Source organism: Cervus elaphus, chromosome 9 (assembly GCF_910594005.1).
Source record: "Cervus elaphus chromosome 9, mCerEla1.1, whole genome shotgun sequence".
Classification (NCBI taxonomy): domain Eukaryota; kingdom Metazoa; phylum Chordata; class Mammalia; order Artiodactyla; family Cervidae; genus Cervus; species Cervus elaphus.
In genome coordinates this window covers 68481026-68499416 of record NC_057823.1, presented here as the reverse complement: position 1 = coordinate 68499416, position 18391 = coordinate 68481026, and the positions used below count along the sequence as shown (strand labels likewise).

Genomic DNA, 18391 nt, shown 5'->3' with positions numbered 1-18391 from the left:
TTTAGGAAGAGCACTATTTTTTTTAAACTTAGAATTAAGAGAAATTTCAGAGAGAAAACAAGCTTACTTAACATGGCCAACTACAGACAGTGCATGAATGATCAAAACTCCGTCACTGGCCAACCTAGATACAATGGCTAGCTAAGGAATGAGAATGTACCGAGTCTTTGACCAAACATCCCATAGATACTGACTCAAGGCTTCCCTGAGTTTGCAAAAGGCAAAGCTCTACAACTCACTGTCCATTCTTGTTAATTCTAAAGTTGGAAGGTTGACTGTAGTAGTTATTAGGCATGAAACCTTAAGCAGATCACTGACCCCCAGTTGCCCCTTTAATCAAGAGGGTAAAATTGCATTATCCCTGCTATGTCTCTCCCATGGGGATGCTGGTAGAGACTCGGGTAATGCAACAAACATGAACCAATGTTCTAAGGAGTCAAGATCTTTTACAAACATAACAGTGGTTATGAGGCTTGAACGGAGCTCTGTTTTCTCTTACTGTGTCCCTTGGTAAGTAGTAGTCACTTAAAAACACTTGCTGAAATACAGTGATGACTATTACATAAAATGTAGTAGTAACAATTTTATGGATTTTTTTAAACCTCTGTGTGTGTGTGTGTGTGTGTGTGTGTAGGGAACAACACATTGGGACTCCATTACATTAGGTCCTTAGTAAGTGGCTATGGAATGATGCAGTGCTCTATTGTTTTCTACTGAAAAAGGCTTAAATTGTCCTCAAGTTCCACTCACTAACTCATCCTGTATCAATACAGCATCTACTAGTAGCAAACCTAGTGTTATGAGATGCTAATATGTTTTTATATTTAATAAAGCTGACCAATAATTAAAAGCTGGCAAATAATGCATATTTTTGGCTATACAGGTATTCCATTTAGAAGGTTTAACCATTAAATATAAAGTTTATACTCCTGAGAATTTTTTCTATTCTTTAACTCCATTTTTAACAAAGCAACGCCTTATTTAGTTAGATGATTCACATGTGGCTTAGTGAAGGCAGAAAAGTAATTCAAAAGGTAACTAAACCATGATTCTTATAACACAGGTACTGGTTCTGTAGCTAGCAATATTAATTGCATTCCTTAAAATATTCCTGAAGCTAAAACTGCCTGAAGTAGTCAATGACTGAACCAGTTCTGAAGTAATTTTAAAATGTGCATTCCTTATTACTCCTAGATACAACAGTGACTATCAGTGCCATTGAAGATTCTGCCAGTAAACACGTTACTAGTTATATCTATTTTTTGACAGCAAACATTTCTGAAAAAGTTAAAAGCATAAACTTTCAAGTTCAACATACTTGCACAGATGTATGTATACATACAGATAGTATGCCCTTGTATATGTAGTAAGTAATAGATACACAAACTATTACTATTACTTACTAGCTGAAAAAGGCAGTAAGAAAGCAGGTTAAACAAGCTCTGAGCTTAGTTTTCTTATAGATGAAGGGGAGATAACAGCACACCCCTCACGGTGTCACTGCGAGGAAAAAAGAGAGAACTCAAGTAGGCCCTTAGCACTGTGCTCAGTACAAGGTGTGATGTGTGCATCGTCAATGGCGGTTGTTCTTGGTGGTGGTGGTGGTGGTGGTGGTGTGCCGGACCATACAGATCTTCCTGGACTTACAATAGGGTCAAATTTTGAAAAGCTCACTATCTGTTGCAAATATGATAAGTCAAAAATGCATTTGGGACTTCCCTGGTGATCCAGTGGTTACGACACCGACTTGCAGTGCAGGGAGTGTAGACTCAATCCCTGGCTGGTGAACTAGGATCCCACATCCCACCATGGCGTGGCCAAAAAAAAAAAATATATATATATATATATATATATACCCATATATATATATATATATTGCTTTAAGCCATTAAAAAAATGATACAAGATACAATTAATATAACTAAGCTACCAAACATCACAGCTCAGGCTCTCCAACCTTACATATGCTCAGAACATTGACAGCAGCCTACAGTGGGGCACAATCATCTAACCCAAGACTTATTTTAGAGAATGGGATATATCATGTAACTTATTAGATGCTGAACTAAAAGGGAAAAGCAGAATAGGTCATAGTGTACCAGTCATTTATCCTTGTGAGGGCATGGCCGACTGGGAGCTGGAAGCTGCTGCACCCCAGAGACAGAACCACACCACCCACCTCTAGCGTGGGAAAAGATAACAATTTAAAACTGGATCTACTGAATCCACACAACTCTTACAACATGAAGTTGAAAAGTCATAATTCAAACCATCCTAAGTTTGGGACCATCTGTACTTTCCAAAGGTGGCCAGAACCTTACCTCCTACAGCCACCACACAAATGATCACAAACTGACAGGTTAAAACAGAAGACATTCATTCTCTAATATTTCCGGAGGCCAGCAGTTTGAAATCAAGGTGTCAGCTGGGCTCCACTGCGTCTGGAGGCTCTAGAGAGGAATCCTTCCTCGCCCTTCCCATCTCCCAGCGTCTGCGGGCGTCTGCTGTAGTCTCCAAACTCTGTGCCTCTGGTCACACAGCCTGCTTCTCTTCTGTCCATGTCAAATCTTTCTCTGCCTTACTTTTACAAAGATCCCTGTCATTGGATTTCGGGTCCGACTAGAAATCCTCATCTCAAGATCCTTAACCTAGATAAGACTAAATAAGGTAATACAAAGTTCCAGGGATTAAGATGATGCCCTATGTTTTAGAGGATACCATTCAACCCATAACAATTTCCCATCCTACAAGTTCCTCTAGAACCTTGCAACTCCCTCATTGTAGAGGGGATTCTGTGTGCCTTCCCCTTGAATTCTGGCAGGATTTTGTGTCTGCCTTCACAAACAGAGTGATGTAGTGATGCTACCCGACTTCTGAGTCTAGGTCATAACAGCATTAGGCACTTCAACCTCATTTAAGTGGAACACACATCCTGGAACCCAACTACCAGGAGGACAGGAAGCCCGCACGAGCCTACATGGAGGGGCCATGTGTAGGTGTTCTGGCTTGCAGAGGTCCCAGCTCACAGTCAGCATCAACGACCCACACATATAAGCACGCCTCCAGATGGTTATAGTCCTAACTGTTGAATCAACACCAGTCATGGAGTCTCCTCAGCTGAAGTCCTAGACATCAGAGGCCAGGCTGAAGTTCCCACTGAGGTCCACCCCAAATGGAGAGTCCTGAGCAAAATAAATGATTGTTCTTGTATTCAGCCACTACGTTTTGGGGGTGGTTTGCCATATAACAATAAATAAGAGACTAATTATTCATTAAATAGTGGAATGAGTTAAGGTTAAAGATTAAAAAAAAATAACAACAGTGCATTAGAAATATTTCCTGACACTGAGCATCTTGGATTTTTGTCTAAATGTAGTGGGAGCACACACAAACACATACACTTTTAGAGGAAAAAGTGATTCAGTCTCTCTCATTCTGACTGACCATATGGGAGGATCCCTTAATTAGAAATTATATGAGCTATAGTAGACCTTATATATCATTTGGTCGAACTCTATATTCTACAGGTTCAGAAAATAAGACTCAAAAGTGATCCCAGTGACTCCCCCACTCAGTACAGCTCTTTACCCACAAAAGATCCTCACAAAAGGTCCTCTATCCCAATCTCACTACCTATCCAGTCAGGAATACTGAAAGGAGGGGAGTAGCAGAGATTGGGTGTGAGGAAAAGGAGCAAACTGCTATAAATGTAGTTATTTGGGGCATCTGTTCAACAGATGGTAATCTCCCTTCTCTGGAATGAGTGAGTGATGGTTACTCAGTCGTGTCCGACTCTTTGTGATCCCATGCACTGTAGCCTGCCAGGCTCCTCTGTCCATGGATTTTCCAGGCAAGAATACTGGGGTGGGTTGCCATTTCCTTCTCCAGGGGATCTTCCCGACCTAGGGATCAAACAATGGTCTCCTGCATTGCAAGCAAATTCTTTACCCCCTGACCCACCTGGGAAGCCTTGTTTCTCTAACTTCTGTTTGAGGGTTTTGTTTGTTTGTTTACTTTCCTATCTTAGGCCTATGACTCCAGGCCCCGTCAGGAAGATCCCCTGGAGAGGGAAATGGCAACCCACTCCAGTATTCTTGCCTGGGAAATCCCAAGGACAGAGGAGCCTGGTGGGCTACAGTCCAAAGGGTGGCAAAGAGTTGGACACGACTGAGCAGGCCAGGCCTTAAAGACTGTCTAAGGCACAGAAAGGCAAGGCACCAATTGTTATATGGAAGGAAATGAAAAATCTTTTTCCACGTTCACTTCACATGCTCTCCATGACCTGTCTGAGAGGTAGGCTCACCGATTTTAGACCTGTTTTGTAACAGAGACCTTCCTGCATTAGTGGAAATGCTTTCTATCTGCTCTGGTGAGGATGGCTCGCTTCCCTGGTGGCTCAGAATGTAGTCTGCCTGCAGTGCGGGAGACCTTGGTTTGATCCCTGGGTTGGGAAGGTCCCCAGGGAGGAGGGATCGAACCCACATCTCCGTATCTCCTGCATTGCAGGTGCATTCTTTACCATGGAGCCACTGGGGAAGCTCTGAATAACCTTTCTGCTGTGGAAGGACTGGTCTCTGAGTTCACAGTGGTAAAATGCCTCTTGGGATTCAGAACTTCTCTCCTATGATTGCTTAATGCCTCAGTAAGAGTGGAGAGATCCCCATAATGTGGTTGCAACTTCTGATTTCTAAGAGTCATTCAGAGTTCACAGCAGCATGACCAAAAAAGAACTACAAATTCCTTCTGGGAGCAGCTATATGTGATGGAAGAAGACAGAAATCCAGACAGATTTTTCTGACATTCTTTTTCTCAATTCTAGAATCACAAATAAAGTGAATTTCGAGTGTATGGAGATGATAATAAGTGGGAAAGGTCATAAATATTATCCAAATAATAAGTTAATGTTGCACAGTGATTTGTTTATAATTGGAACTCAAGTTTCCCAGTTTGACCTCCCAAGAGTATCTATAATTTGCATCCTGTTGAACTTGACCGGCATCAGCGCCTGCTCGCCTCTTTCCCCACGCACTCCGCTCTCCAGAGGCCTGGCCTCTCAGCACTGGAAGGAACTACAGTATCCGAGGTGACCCGTGTTTAACATCCCTGCATCCAGGCTACAGTCACAGCGCGTTCTCTGCGTTAAACACCATTCAAAAGGTCCTTCTCTATCCTTTAAGCCTCAACCTAAGGAGCCTTCCAGGGCCTTCTACCTTTGACTAATTTCTTCTTTCACACTCCCTTAAAAAGTCTGTCACTTAGGGGAACTTATTAAAATTTCACATGTTTCTTCTTCTTAGTAAATTACACTCTATTAAAGTACAGGATTTTCTTTGTTATAATCTTTAATGACCAGAAAAACCACAGTGCTGCACAATGTGCTTATGAAATACCAATCAAACTGTAGCAAAAGCGCCCAATAAATTGTACAAGTTTGTAACAAGCTTGTTTTATAGCATTTTGCAGTAATTACAAGGACTAAAATCATCCTTGAGGATTTGCATTCTTGCAAAAGGTATAAAACACAGTAAGCTTCAAACTAAATAGGACATGACAGAGCCGTATCCCAGGACTTTCATGGAACAGAGTGGATTTTTGTCCTGTGTTTTTCTGCATTACAATGTTTATGCCGCCTTAAAAATAACATTGTGGTCATTTTTCAGCTTGATGAATTTGAGCTAATGGATGAAAAAGTAACCTCCAGAGACAGAGCACTGAGAGATGGAAACACAGTGTTCTCAGTATAAAAAGCCTTTCCAAGTTCTCAAGTGACACTGGCATCAGAGCTGAAGCAATTGCTATTCACAATACATTCATTAACAATGTTAAGTGAAAGATACAACTAAAGCCAATAATATCATTTTCTCCCATTTCCTGAGCAAATCTGTATATTAACTAGGATGATTTCTCCTGCTTCTTGTCTATTTCACACTCCTGACTTGTGTAATTAAAATGTAGCAGGTAGTTGATACACAGGAGGGAGTGTCTGTATTAAAAATACCTTTTCATAATCAAATTCAAGCACTCATCTCATTTATGGTCTGTCTACCTTAATAAATCAACTAATACTTCATTTTAAAAGCCATATAAAGCTCTATTAACTCATCTTTACACACTAATTTAAAGTGATGGGCTATTCATAAATTTTTTGCATTCATTTATTCAATAAACATTCTAAATATCTACTATATACTAAGGAAGTTGTTGAACGCTGTCACTATAAAGGTGAATAGTTTAAGGTTACCATCTCTGCAGGGGAAACAGGAAAATAAAATAGTGCAGTTCTGCATGTCTCCCCACCGCAGGACACCAGATACAGCAAAAACAAAAGAGTTGCCAGGTTTATCTGGGAGGACTTCTGAGAAAATCTGAGAAATTAGAGAAAAGCTTAAAAAGAGCATGTGTATGGAAGATCAAATATAGGTGTGATTTTCAAGCAAATTTCTGACCTTATGGGAGGGAAGTCCTGGCCCAGCTGCTTGATGAGCAGGACTGACCAAATGATTCTACCCGCCCAGGTCACAGCTGATGGGGCATCTCCTGTGGTCCATGCACAATAAGCAAGTACAACATGATGTATACAATCTGCTGAGCCAGTGAAGTCCCCTTCTCTGGAACTTCAAGTGGGTTAACAGAAGGAGACTAGGGTGGGGAGAGGTGGGGGCAGAAGGGGAAAGTCATTACAGAGAAACAGTCAAAGGCACACACATGTTGAAGATGCCAGGAAGCAGGAAACGGATAAACACAGGAGGTAACTGGTAGGCCCACAAAGGTAGAGGGATCCTGGCCTGCCAACAGAAGGAAATGTTTCAGGGCAATACCAAGGCCACGTGGTCCAGTAAAATCAGAGGATGGGCATCACCAACACTGCCATTGGTTCTTAAGAGCACTCTGGGTCCCATGGCCATGAGACCCACCGACGCACCAGGAGAGCCCCTGTCCTGTTTCCTCTGCAAGTATATCCTCACTCCCTTCTGCTTGAGTTAGTTTGACTGGGCCATGGCTCCTCAATCCTTCTCCAAACAGATGATGTGTCAGTGTTCTGAGTTATGGAACTCACTGCCCATTCTCTCTGGCTTTTACTGTTTTACACTGTGTCCAGTTTACAAGTATTAGAATGCCTTCCTCTGACCCTCAATGGATCTTTATCTTACTTTAGGGTAAATAAATCATGTTTTAGACACTGCACTGAACAAATTCAATTTGTCTTCATGAAAAATAGCACTTGGAAAATGGGCAGCAGAGTGTACTGATTAAGAGTGCAGGCTCAAAAGCCAGACTCCTGTGACCCAATCTCAGCTTCAGCGCTCACTGACTGTGTGACCTTGGACAAGTTATTGCACTTCTTGGAACCTCCTCATCCCATTTGTAAAACATGCATGATAGTAGTGTCTGCTTCATAGGAATTTTTATGGAGATTATACAGGAACATTACAAAGTAAGTTCTGTTTTAGTTTTTATTAAACAAATGGACATTCTCTTCTTAATCATAGATACAATGGTTTGGATTTTGTAATTTTAATGAGTGGCAAAAGAAAGAGAAGTTAGACGATCTGCTAAACGCTAGTATAGCTAGCTACAATTTATCTAGGACATACTGTGTGCCCAGCACAGACCAGGTACTTGACATCCATCATCTCATACATGTGGTCTCTATAAAATACTCAAATGTGTTTGACAATAACAAACACACATTGAAAGCTGACTGCATACCAGGCACTGGTCCATGGCTATAAATATGAATAGAATACAAGCCCTGCTCCTGAGGAGTTCCCAGTATGGTTGGGATGCTCAAGCTGGGTCAGGCAACTTCATCATCATCTTTGGTTCAATCAGCTGCAAGATGAGGATGTTTGAAGAGGTGGCTCAAGGTCCCTATTTCATCTAATAATGAATGATTTCACACTCATCGGAAAGCAAACTTTTTAAGCTTTGCCACTAATAAGCACTTGTGCTAAATGACACTGTAGACAATCAATACTGCAGTATTTTGGGAGGTCTTTGAGCCCAAGTTATTTGGATTGGGCTGCTGGAACACACTGGTAGAAGCAGCAGCCCTCTACAGAGAGAGATCTCACATGGTCAAGGTCAAGCTCCAAAGACAAAACTGTAGTGTTCAAACAGGAAGATGCCTTGCAGTCCTAAAGGACACCTAATTCACTGCATTCATTTCTGTACTGAGCATCAGAAGGAAAAGGTGTAGTTCATAGCCCACTAGGTGTCCCATTGACACTCATGCTAGAGATTTCTGCACTGCCCCACAATCACAGAGATGAATAAACCATATTCAAGACTAACACTGTTTGGATTCAAACCTCTACTCTGCCACTTTTTAGCTATGTGATCCCAAATCAAGTTATTGAGCTTCTCTCCTCCCTCTGAAGTTGGTATCATAATACCAATCCACATAAGGATTAAGTTAGATATTTACAAGTTGCAATGGCAGAGAGCCTGATGCAAAATGAGCCTTCAATAAATGATGATGATGATGATAATGACAAACACTAAAAGAAGGCATTTACTTTGGAACAAGCTCCTTTCCTAAACACTTCACATTTATCACCTCATTCACTCTTCACACAATCATATAAACAGGTGGGTATTGCTATTACTCCCAATATATGGCAGTACAGAGAGGTTGAAAAATTTGTCAAAGTAGCAGAACTCAGATGTGAACATAGAGCATCTTTGCCCTGAGTCTGAGCCCCTAACCACTACCCTGAGTGGGGTCTCCTATGATTTTCTGTCCCCAACACGAAATCTTCCTACAGGTCAGGTGCTAACTCAGAGTCTACACACCAACCTATGACACAGATAGCATTATTCAGTTTGCATTAAATGTTTATATAAACATAACAAGGGAGTATAACAAAAGATGGAAGCAGTGAAGGGAGAGGTCATTGGCTGTAGATAAAGAGAACTGAGTTAAGGACTGAGTTAAGGACATAATTATCAGGAACTACTCCACGCAGGAAAAGTCAGTGGATATCTTGGATGGGAAGCAAATTTGTGATCTGATGACATGGGGCAGGTTACAAAGGTAATGAACCACTTCAGCAGCTTTAGAGTTGTGTTGAAAAGCCAGGTCATTGTAGCAGTTAGCTAGAGGAAGACGACATGAACATGAGAGGCTGAACTGAACTTAACTGAACTGACTGTATGTTGTGGTATAAAGGGGTAGGCTTTGAAGTCAGTCACCAGTTCTTTGACTTACTAGCTGTTTCCTTTAGAAAGTCACTCAACTTCTCTGAGCCTTGGGCTTTATTTTACTAAAACGCAGACTGTAATACCTAATTTGTAGGGTTGTTTGGAAAATTAAACAAGATAATTTTTTTTAACTGCCAAGCAGTGACTAGCACATATTTAGCACATGCTTAATAAATAATACTAGTTTCCTTGTAAAGCACAGTGTGTGATAAACTATGAGAGCTGAACCTATGGGTGTTTAAAACATAGGTAAATTAAACACTCTTCCAAGTAGGGGAAAACACTAGAAAAGAGTAGAAGACTGTAATTCTGTCTTGATTAATAATGAACAGCAGAGTAATCTGCTAAAAGCAGAGGGAAAAAAATTCATTTTTATTCTGATTTACATCTGGGACAAATAAAACTTGGTTGGATGTTTGTCCAGATTATTATAATGGAAGGACTCTTTCAGCATAACCCTTGGGGACAGCATAGAATGCAAATCTGACACCATAGAAAATTCTGGATGTCCGATATTGGATAAACTGCCGAGTCCTCAGAAACACTTGCAGATGACATAGCTCTTGGTTTGCCATTACTCAGAGGGTTTGATTAAGGTGTGAACTTTTCCAAATCCCAAATTACTAAACATTCCAGGTGTACCAAATAATCAGTCTTTCCTCTTGACAATCATCCAGAATCCTCACAGAAACTGCTTCATTCCTATCACACTGGATTTTGCACTGTGTTCACCCCACACTCACCAATGTAATATTGGTGAACACCTCATTCTTTCTCAAGACATTCACTGTCAGTAAATTATTATTTGTGGAATAGAATTACAATTCTAAAGGGATATGCATTATACAGTGATTTATGGAGAATATGTTTTTACCATCCAGGGAAAGACCAATTTTCTGACACTTCAGCTCTATTTGCTCAGAAGCATTAGTCTTACAAAATTATCCATTATGACTAATAATGGCATTATTCTCACCTCAGTAAGTACTTGGTTTGGTAAATCTTTAAGAACTCTCAACTTGGGCAATCAATTTAGTTAACTACAGGAAATAGCCTATTTTATATAGATTATTACCTTAATATCATATTGCTCCCCAAACTCACATAACATTCAGAGTGAACTGTAACTCAATATACATTTACATAGACATCTCACTATTGAGCCTGCCAGATGAAACATACTTGAGAAGCCAGATTTGTGTAATATCACAGTTATCTAGGTTTGAGTTCATATTCTCCACCACATTCACCCTCTAATCTTTCAGGTTCTATACATTAACTTCACGTCAAACTATGTCAATATAACAAAAACAGCCCGAAACAGGGAATGAGAGGGATACATGAGTCTCAGCTAAATTTCAGTGGAAAGATAATGAATTCCATCTTGTTCTTCTTGTCCCACCATCCAACCATCTCACTATCAAGAACCCGGAGTATTCCAGAATTATCTTCCAATCCCTCAACAACTCATATCCAAACACTAGCTGAGGTTGAGGTATGTCACTTCCATCTTTTAAATGTCTTTTGAACATTTATTCTTCATTCTACTGCCCTAGCTTCACTCTTCTATTTATATTACAATATAGAATTTTTCTACTTTAAAGTTTTTGAAATATGAAATAAAAACATCACAGAACATGTATATTGACAAATGACAACTATAGTCCCTTGGACTTAAGGGCAGATTCATGACACCTTTTCAAGCCTTAAACTTTGAGACACTTTCTCCATTATATTGCACCCTTATACGAGCAAGTATCTAGACTACAACTTGGATCATACCTCCCTCTCTCTCTTTCACTTAAAACACTTCTCTGATTTTTTTTTATATAAACTAAGTTCAAGTTCAAAAAAATGTTTACAGATTCTAATTCAGCAGTAGAACCTAATATGCTCCAATATTCTAGAACATATCATCTTAGACCCCTACAATACATTGGAAATTGACCTGTATCATCTTCAAAACTTAAAACTGCAATTCAGAAGCTTAACTTCCTGGTGCTTACTGCAAATATTAAAAAGTGAACCATTCTCCATCATTAAAATGTCTATAAATAACATATGCTGGAAAGCGTGTGGATAAAAGAGAACCCTCTTACACTGTAGGCAGGGATGTAAGTTGGTGCAGCCACTACAGAACGTCCCTCAAAAATTAAAAATAGTTACCACAAGATCCAGAAATCCCACTCCTAGACAAAGACATAATTTAAAAAGATACATGCACCTTCATATTCAGAGCAGCACTATTCACAATAGCCAAGACATGAAAACAACCAAAATGTCCATCAAAAGATGAATGGATAAAGAAAGATGTGGTAAAAATACACAATGGAATGCTACTCAACCATAAAAAGAATGAAATGCCTTTTGTATCAACATGAATGTACTTAGAAATTATCACATTAGGTAAATCAGAAGGAGAAAGACAAATATCATATAATGTTACTTATATGTGGAATCTAAAATATGGAACAAATGAACTTATCTGAAACAGGAACAGAATCACAGAGAACAGACTTGTGGTTGCCTGGAGGTAGATAGGAGTGGGAAGGACTGGGGGTTGGGGATTGGCAGATACAAGCTATTATATGTAAAACAGATAAACAACAAGGTCCTATTGTATAGCACAGGGAACTATATTCCATATGTTATGATAAACCATAACAGAAAAGAAAGTGAAAAAGAAAGCATACGTATGTATAACTCAATAGTTTTGCAGAAAGTAACACAGCATTGTAAATCAACTATATTTCAATTTTAAAAGTGAGCCCTTTTGATGCACTAACACTGGTTTATGTAATCCTCATGAGTCAAGTGCCAATAGCCCCTCTCATGAGTGATGAACAAAGGCCCACAGAAAAGAGATGCCACCCCTGCTATTATCAAAGTTCATGCTGCCTGGGAGACACATGTAAAAATTATTATCTGGAGTGATCAGTAAAATAATACAGACATAAATGGAGCTACAGGAGCATCAGGGAGGAGTTACACCAGGCAGAAAATGAAGAAAGGCAGCCCGAGGAGAAGAAATGGCCTGAGAAAAGGCAAGAAAGTCTACCTGTGCACAGATGTAAGGGATTAAAAATAAACTCTATTATTCAGGAAAGACAAATATCCACTATTCTATTTTGGATTTTCACATGAAAACCTTACTTTTAATTATGTTACGGTTACATTTCCTTATCACACAGGAGTTCTTTTATACTGCCAACATAATTACTTACTTTTGACATTACCAGAGGAAAAGAAAGCATTTTTAGGACTATGCTCTCACTAATACAAGAACTTATATATACTGTTACAGTCTTTACAAAAGCTCTAGGGAAATACCTCAGAATAACTCCAAAAATCTTTTTGCCAAGATTTTCTTTTTATTTGAACTTCAACAAGCAAATGTCCAATCTGCTGCATGGCCCTAGGTACCAAGATCACGAATTTCTTCAAGGAAGTATAAACACAAATTCTTTTAAAAAAAGAAAAAAAAAAGTGACATGGCTATATTCCTCTCCTTCTATTCCTAAAAATGGAGGAAATGATCCATTAACTATCAGGTGTAAATAGATACTGAAAATTCTTTAATGTTCTCCAAAGGCTAATTTAACACTGATGTTTCAACCTTTACCTCACAAAAACCTTCTTAATTACTACTAAAATTAAAAAAAAAAAAAACCACAAACTTACTACTTTGGTCTTTATCTCATCCTTCTCCCTACATTATTTACTCAAATTATTTGTAAGTTACAGGCTATAGAAACACAGTTATCAAAATGTAGGGAAAACTCACATGAGGATCACAAAAGGAGAGAAACACCTCACAATTGGATTACCAGCCTCTGAAGAGCTGAGATTTAAAAGAAATCAATCTTCACATGTAATCTGAACAGCAACACTTTTCCCCCACCCCCATCAAAACCACTGCTTGTAGGTTATTTTGAATTTTACTACCATCACTTTCCACATTCTTTTTTCTTCCCCCATGCTTTCCCTTCCCCAAAAAGAGCTAAAGAAAACTGTATGGTCTTACTTACAATTGTGAAGTTCATGACTTTGAGAATCCAGATGGTCATGGCCAAGTTCACCAGTATTAAAATCATCAGGAGTAGGACAAAGAAATACAGGCATCTTTTCCGCCAGCCATAAATCCCCACTTTGTATACCTGCGGCCCCTCAGAGCTGGGCATGGTGGCCCGGTGATGGGTATACTGTTCCTGAGGCATCTGAAATAAATCAGCCGAGAGAGAAGCACTCATGTTAAACTGCGAGGAGAAAGAGCGGGGGAAAGAATAGGAAAAAATCAACTTGAAGACATGTGGCTGACTGCTGTCTGTATGTTTCTGCCTTCCTGACAAATCTAAAATCTGTATCCTCTGGACAAAAGTGGCTCCTCTGGATGCATGCGTGAGCCCTCTTTTTTCATGCAGCCATCTCTCATCATGCGCTCTGAGATATCCACATACATATCGCAGGTGGAGAGGGACCCACAGGAATTCACTTTCCAAATGATTCTTAGAACTCCGACATCTTTATGAGGGAGACACCCAAAGTCTTCAGGGTAAAATTGAGAATTCACTTGCAAAAGTAGATTAACCTCTACAGTTCACTGTGCTGGTGTACTATGCTACTTGGCTTCCCTAGTGGCTCAGACGGTAAAGAATCTGCCTGCAATGCGGGAGACCCGGGTTCAATCCCTGGGTCAGGAAGATCCCCTGGAGAAGGGAATGGCAACCCCCCAGTATTCTTGCCTAGAAAATCCCAAGGACAGAGGAGACTGGTGGACTACAATCCATGGGGTCGCTAAGAGTCAGACGTGACTGAGCAACTAACGTTACGCTACTACTATTTAGGCAATTGATTTGGGGTAAAATGATCTCCAAAGAAATTATTCTGTATTGCCAGAAAGTGGCAAATCAGTAGCAAAATCAGTCCATGGGGTTTGAAAAGAGTCAGAGGTAACTGAAGCGCAGCACAGTGGCAAAAGTAACAATTTTGACCCTGCCTTCCAGAGTTCAAGGAGGTGTTGACGTGCTCACTTGATTCAGGAATCCTCCAAAAGTGATAGCCTGTGTTTAAATGCCTCCCTTGACAGAGATCTCACTACCCTTTCAAGTAGTCCTTAGGAGTTAGATGATTCTAATTCTTAACAACACATTTATTTAATAAATATAAAAGAGTCTGAAAGTCAAGTAAGGTATGACTATGCACTCCAGGAGCTTACAGGCTAACGGGAAAAATGAACTAAACAGTGATTATAGTAGAGTGAGATAAATTAGAAAAAAAAATCTGCCAATATTAAGTAATATACCAATCCCCTTTAAAGTAAGGAAGGTTTCCCCAACCCCTGCTGTTGACACAAATTATACTAGCACTACTAATTAGGTACCAACACAAACCTAAGTAAACATCACTTCTATAAAATTCTCCAACCAAAACAAATTTTAAAATGAAATACAAACAAAGTTACCAGTGCGTATTGTTCAAAATGGAAAATAAGTGCCTACTGAGAAGAATGATGATCTGCAAAACTACACAGCATATTGTGGTAGCAAGAGCTTTAGCACAGCATCTTCTGAGCACAGCGTCCCTGCTCTGCCATGAGCCATGCGACACAGCCCTGCTGCTTTTGTCCATTCAAATGGCCGCACAACTTTTATTTTGCTGTTTTTTACCTCATTTGGCCCTCACGTAGGCATACCGTATTCTCTAGGAATAAGGCCGTTCTCCACTTATTTTCATCTTAGTCAATAGCAATTACGGGGGTGATAAGTGGTGCCAAGGTGACCATGTGACAGACAAACTGTAGACCCTAAAATCGCACCCTTGGTTATGATGTCATCTTCTGGGTGGTTCAGAATATAATCACTGTGTGGTTTTTAGCTAATCACTAAAATGCACACATAAAATCTAAAAATCCCCCGGAGAACCCATGGCCTTTATACACCAGTGGAATTCCATTTGAAAAGCCAAATGAATTCTTACTTAAGGTCTATTCAAATGTTCAGTGAAGACCTACACACATTTATGCCATTCTGAATACTTACCTAGCACCAAAATCAGGCTCTAAAATGAGTATATGTTTAAACACATGTGTGTGGAATGAATAAGTAAAAAACAAATGAATGCATGAATGCTGAGCAAATGCTGAATGTTTTTCCACCCACTATAAAATCTACTGCCACCTGGGGTTGTCCAAGCCAAATACCAGGAGAAAGTTCTTATTTGTATCCTTGCACATTTCCACTTCTGGCTCCCAAAGCCCTGAGTTCCCAACCAAGCAGTGAGTGTCACATTATGAAAGTATCTCAATGGTATTACTCAGCCCCTTATAATTCTGCAAGTCGGGGTATTTGAAGCAACATGGGAACACAGCAATGTCATCTCTCACTGACCATTTCACACACTAAGATCAATAAGAAGGGAAGAAAATGTCTTATAAGTCTGAAGGAAATTAGACCTTTCTTTTCCAAGGAATCATATTCCATAAATTAAACTAAATCTTAGAATCCTATTTGCAAGATTCTTTGATTCTAATCAACTAGTTTTATACATCAGCTAACTTAACACTAGAGAAGCTGACCCATTTGTGTGTTGCTCCAGAGTTTGTGGGGGGTGGGTGGCAAGGACAAAAATAGCTGTTTTTGACCCTTGTAGGTGTGAAGAACAAGGAGAAATTCTTGACAAACCAGTATACAGAAGCTAGCGAATATTGCCACCACACCCTGTGCCTTTTCTCTAACATTTGTCCCAATCAATGGAGGGCATTATGTAACTTAGCTATCAAATGGAAATGAATATTCAATAAATATTTATGTAGTTGTGGATATGGACATTACACATGTGATTTCTTTTCATACCCAGGTTATTTGAACTTGACAGTTGCAATGACTATCTCCACTTAGGGTTCACAATACTGATGCCCATCAGAAGCACCTGTGGTGCTTTTAAACCACCTACACTCAGGTTAACAAAATAATAATCACAAGGGTAAGACCCAGGCATTAGAAGTTTTAAAAGTTCCCCAGATAATACTTAAGTGTAGACAAGGTTACATACCATTGACCTAGAATAATGTCTCAACCCTGATTAAGCAGTAGAACCCCAAACAAGCTTTTAACCGATACAAAATCAAATTCTGAGTGCTACAATGGAATTGGAAAGCTCCCCAGGTCATTCCAGGCATTTGGGACAAATAATCTAAAAAATGCCCCTTTTGTTTGGTTGTTTTTTATTAAGCCAGATGCCTTCCTTGCTGCCGCTGCCTCTTTTTTTTTTTTTTTCATTAATTTGTTTGGATTACAGTTTATTTACAATGTTGTATTAGTTTCAATTGTATAGCAAAGTGAATCAGTTGTAAATTTCCTTTTTCATAATGCAACTATTTCAAGGTAAAAATATCTTAAAGTCTAGCATATGAAACTACAGAGCTCCTCTGCTTAAAGGAAGAGTGAGGACTTGGCCACCCTTGAAGCACTTTTGCAGACCCTTTGGACTCCTAGAAACCACTAACTTTGCCCCAGTGTGAACTGACCAGCTGAGGAGCTAAAAGCCAGCAAGCCAAAGTAGTGACCCTTGAGAGGGGATCAGAACCTATATTCTCGGATACACGGTGTAGGGGCAGATTATGCATGTCATGAGGACTCCTGGGTCTGAACCGTATTACCAGCCTACCTTAAGGAGTCACATTAAAAAAAAAAAAAAAATTCCAGTCTGCAATTCAAGGAAGGAGGGAGGGAAGGAGAAAGCAAGGGAGAAAGGGACCCATTTTGTACAAATGATTATAACTTATATGTGGAATCTAAAAAAGTTGGTGCAGATGAACTTATTTACAGAACAGAAATTCTGTTATGGATGTAGAAAACAAGCTTATGGTTACCAAGGGGGAAAAGGGGAGAGGGAGAAACTTGGGATTGACAATACTATATATAAAATAGATAACTAATAAAAACCTGGTGTGTAGCACAGGGAACGCTATAGTCTGTAATGACCTTTATGGGGAAATAGACTAAAAGAGAGTGGATCTATGTATAACTTATTCACTCTGCTGTACGTCTGAAACTAATACAGAATTATAAATCAACTATACTCCAATAAAGTTTTTTAAAAGAAAAAAAATACAAAGTGTTGCCAGCAAAACAATAAGGTAATGGATACATCTGTTATCAATAATTCTGCTTAGAAGAAGAAAATTTAGATAAGCTGAGTATATTGAATTTTCTAGTAAAAAAAAAACTGAAACATGTTGAAATAATAAAAATTTAAGAGGCAATCCAGACTCCAATCTGTGTTTCTTTTGGTCTTTCCTGAAAGAAATCTGCTGCACAGGGAACGAAGTTGTAGTTTCAGATTCTCCCTCGTCCAGTCTCTTCCACAGCCTTCAAAGGGGCCCTCCCTGGTAGTGTATTAACCTCATCACACATTTTTTGTAAAACCAACTAAAATAAGATGAAAAAGGCTGTCTTTTTCAACTTCCCTTTATTTTGGGTGGCGTTGGCAGATTTACATGCATTTTGAAGGTCCAAATAAGAGGAATCGGAATTGGGGGTTCACATAGTTTAGATGATATGTATTTATATGATTTGTAGCCACTTCCCTGTAGAGGTACATTATGCCAGCTCCCCATGTGTAAGAATGTCTTCCAGGAATTCTCCTTCCACCCTTGATGCCAACTCACCAAGCATGGCATCATGAAGGTACAGGACCAAAGGACACGTGGCCATGTAAATAAACATGTCCTCTGACAGCAAGCCCCAGACACACGGGGATAGCAGAGGAGCCAGAAGCTAGCTGGAGATTGCTTTTTTCTAATCATCAGTTATTTAAAATTTCAAGCATAGAATTCAGTTTTCATTGACACCCAGTCAAAACAGAAATTCTATCCTGTTAAGAATACACTCAATGCAGCACAGAAAACAAATGTTCCCCACAGTTTTCCTTTTTCTATGGGAACCATGGAAAAGAGAATCAGAATTCTTGTGTTTTCAGGGTGTGTGCACTGTCTGTCTGTATTCTGTAAGTAAAGTTGCATGCTATATGCTTCACAAACATCAATATTTTTTTAAGTTTTATTGAAACTGGAATAGGAGACAATTACCTTTCTACTGTCCGTACAGAAAGTGATAGTACCACATATAACTTGTGTATGACAAGAGTTGTCATACTAAGAGGCAATCAAAGGATATGCAACCAAAAC

General features: G+C 39.4%; 1 protein-coding gene across 1 annotated transcript in view; it reads right to left on the bottom strand.

Annotated features, from left to right (window-relative positions):
* SGCD (sarcoglycan delta) overlaps positions 1-18391 on the bottom strand; it is a 426046-nt gene that overhangs the window by 390050 nt on the left and 17605 nt on the right. Inside the window, exon 2 of the mRNA XM_043913387.1 lies at positions 13233-13421. Within this exon, the coding sequence (XP_043769322.1) occupies positions 13233-13421 (189 nt within the window). The remainder of the gene's footprint in view (positions 1-13232; positions 13422-18391) is intronic.